This window comes from Nanorana parkeri, unplaced genomic scaffold (genome assembly GCF_000935625.1).
Source record: "Nanorana parkeri isolate BGI_ZX_2015 unplaced genomic scaffold, ASM93562v1 scaffold119, whole genome shotgun sequence".
Lineage (NCBI taxonomy): Eukaryota > Metazoa > Chordata > Amphibia > Anura > Dicroglossidae > Nanorana > Nanorana parkeri.
In genome coordinates, this window is record NW_017306387.1 from 1806814 (window position 1) to 1809842 (window position 3029).

At 48.8% G+C, this 3029-nt stretch overlaps 1 protein-coding gene across 1 annotated transcript in view; it reads left to right on the top strand.

Moving 5' to 3' along the window:
* Positions 1-2247: 2247 nt before the first annotated feature.
* TAF5 (TATA-box binding protein associated factor 5) overlaps positions 2248-3029 on the top strand; it is a 14255-nt gene continuing 13473 nt past the window's right edge. Inside the window, exon 1 of the mRNA XM_018553398.1 lies at positions 2248-2273. Coding sequence (XP_018408900.1) covers positions 2248-2273 — 26 coding nt within the window. The remainder of the gene's footprint in view (positions 2274-3029) is intronic.

Here is a 3029-nt window from a genome sequence, read left to right on the forward strand (position 1 = left end):
CGGCATGCCTTGCGGCTCACCTGCTGCCGGGATGTGTAGTTCCTAGGGAGGGGAGGGCGGCAGAAGGGATTAAACTGAGAGCCTGTAAAGTGGTTCGGGGGGGGGGTCTGTGTCTGAGCTTCTCTTAACTGAATCGCTGAAAGCATGTCTCCTGTCTGTTATGGCCACACCTGCCCACTATGCTGCAGGAAGGGCTCAGGAATAAAATACTGGTATCTATGTTGGCATGACACAAGCATGTGTGAGGTTCCACAAAATGCTTCCATGTGGAAAGGTCCGGCAAACATGCATATCCGTACAATTCTTACATTTCTCTAGCTAAGGCCTCATGCACACTACGTCCCAAAACGCTGAGTTCAGCTGCGTTTGAAGCTCATTTCTAAACGCACCTGACTTGTGTAATGCAATTCTATGACTGAATGCACACCTAGGCCTGCAGCAGCGTCTATGTGCCTTCAGTCTAGGTCAGTTTACCCAAAATAGAAATATCTGCGTTCCGGGTTCGACTAGCCCAGTTTTATGTGGCTAAACGCGGGTCAACGCATGTAAACGCGTATAAGGCTGGGTTCACACTATTTTCCGGACCAGATCTGGAACACAGTGCATTGCATTTTTGCTGCCATTGGAATTAAAAAATATATATATATTTTCTTTCTTAGCTTAAAATGGTCTTACATGTGCGTTCCAGATGTTTTTTATGCAATGTTGGTGCATTCCAGACAAAATAGGATAAGCAGTATTTTTCTGGTCTGGTCTGGAATGGACTGCGCTGGTGGGAACACAGACCAGAAATAGCATAGGGATACATTGGGATGGAAAACAGTCTGGTCTGGAGGTAATCTGGATGTGGTGTGAATGGACCCTGAATGCGGTGATCTGGGAAGGATAACGTTGCCTATACTTACCAGATAACTTCTGTGGGGCCTAAACACAGCCTGCTGGTGTGCATGAGGCCTTGCTTTCCAAATGTACATGCGTTTAAATTAGGGATGCACTGATACTAGTATCGATATCGGTGCCGATACTAAGTATTTGGGCGAGTACTCGTACTCGCCCAAATGCTCCAATGCCTAGCCTGATACTTCCTGTCTTTACGCGCTGCCCGGTTTCCTGATTGGCCGGTAAGCGGCTCCATGCTCTCTCGTCACTTGTGATAAGAGAGCATGGAGCCGACTTCCCGGCCAATCAGGAAGTTGGGCGCCGTGTAATGACGCAGCGCCCGACATTCTGTTTGGCCGGAAAGCTGGCTTCATGCTCCCTCGTCATCTCATGACAAAGGAGCATGGAGCCGGCCTCCCGGCCAATCAGTTAGCAGGGCGTCGCATCATAACCCGGCTTCCTGATTTGCCGGCCAGACTGCTCCGGCTGGGTAACGGAGGAATGCCGCGTTCTGGCTGGAGAGGCCCCGGGGGTGACAGGCTGGACATACTAAGGTAAGAGGGGACAGACTTTCTTGTTAATCAGGAAGCCCGGGGGCGAGTCATTACACGCCACCTGGCTTCCTGAATGGGACTTCCGTTACTCTAATTGGTATCAGCGAGTACCGAAATTTTTTTATCGGTACTCGTACTCGGTACCAAAATACCGGTATCGGTGCATCCCTAGTTTAAATGCATCAACTGTGCAGAAATATGAACTTTCTACTTTGATTCCACGCAACTGAACGCAACATTACTGAGCACAACGCAACCATGTGAATGAGCCCGTAATATACAATACTGCTCTCTTCAGATCTATATGAGGGGAATTCATCCAAACTGGAGCAGCTGTACATGGCAACCAATCAGCTTCTCTGTTAAGTTAAGATTTGAAAATGAAAGAGAAGCTGATTGGTTGCCATGTACAGCTGCTCCAGATTTTGTCTGCTCCAGTTTTGATACATTCCCCTCACTGTATGCATCGGAAAGCATTTCTTACATCCGTCCGCAGTAAACTGATATTAAAGGAGAACTATGGGGTTAGGGCTTTTCCCCATAGTTCTCCTAAGGGTAACGGGAGGACACAAACTAGCGTCCTCCCGTTACCCTAAGCTCAGTATACCGCGAGCTACAGCTCGCGATATCCTGAGACGCCGCAGCTGAAGTGGGTCCCGACAATTATGTCTGGATCTGCCCAGCTGCATGAGTGACAGCTGGCTCTGCCTATCTAGAGCACAGCTGCTGCAGGCTGCTCTGTCTTGTTTTCTTATACTGGACAGGAAGTTCAGGAAAGCCGATCTGAGAGAGTTGGAGCTGTTTCCTAAACACGATGCCTGCAATTGCTTGGGCAAAAATGTAAAGAAATGCTTTGCTGGGCAATGAAAAAGCTGTGGGTTGGGAAAATGCCCCGGCAGCAGCTGATTGGGCCGGTACTGACAGCTTCCTTTTCCTTCTGAGTTCAAATGATTTTAGGATCAGTGTGAACCTAAGCTCATTCCTACTCATAACTTCATTAGCTTCCATTCCTCTGGACTACATGTCCAATCGTGTATAGCGCCAACGCACACGCATGGCTGACTTGTATTGTTGATGTGAGGATGCTGCTTGCGCCTGTAGTCCTCCCCGGGCATGCAAGCATGAGGAAAGGCCACAGTGCGGCACCATATGGCCCTGGAAGGGGAAGGAGCCACCCTAAGGACGGAATATGGGGCCAGCCACAGGGGACCAGCATAAACTTGAGCTGAGGAACATTCAAAAGAACAAGCGACATACATTGCAAATCTTAACACATGCATCAGAAATTGCTACTTTAATAGTAGGCTTTAGTGGAAAACATGGCAGCCTGTCTATATGCAGGTTCAGTTCATTAGTTAATAAATCACGTGCTATTTTCCATAACGATGGCCATTTTTCAGCTTGACTGTTATAGTCACTGCTAAAAATAACGATCGGTACGATAAATAAGAGTCGTTATGGAACTGCCATAAAGCGCACTGCCAGCACTGTCGCGCACAGGCTCCCGGAAGCCACTAGGGCGCCGCCCTCTCGAGCCGTAAAACGCGACGTCGTCAGGAATAAACTCCCGCTCCAAGATGGAGGCGGGGCCAGACG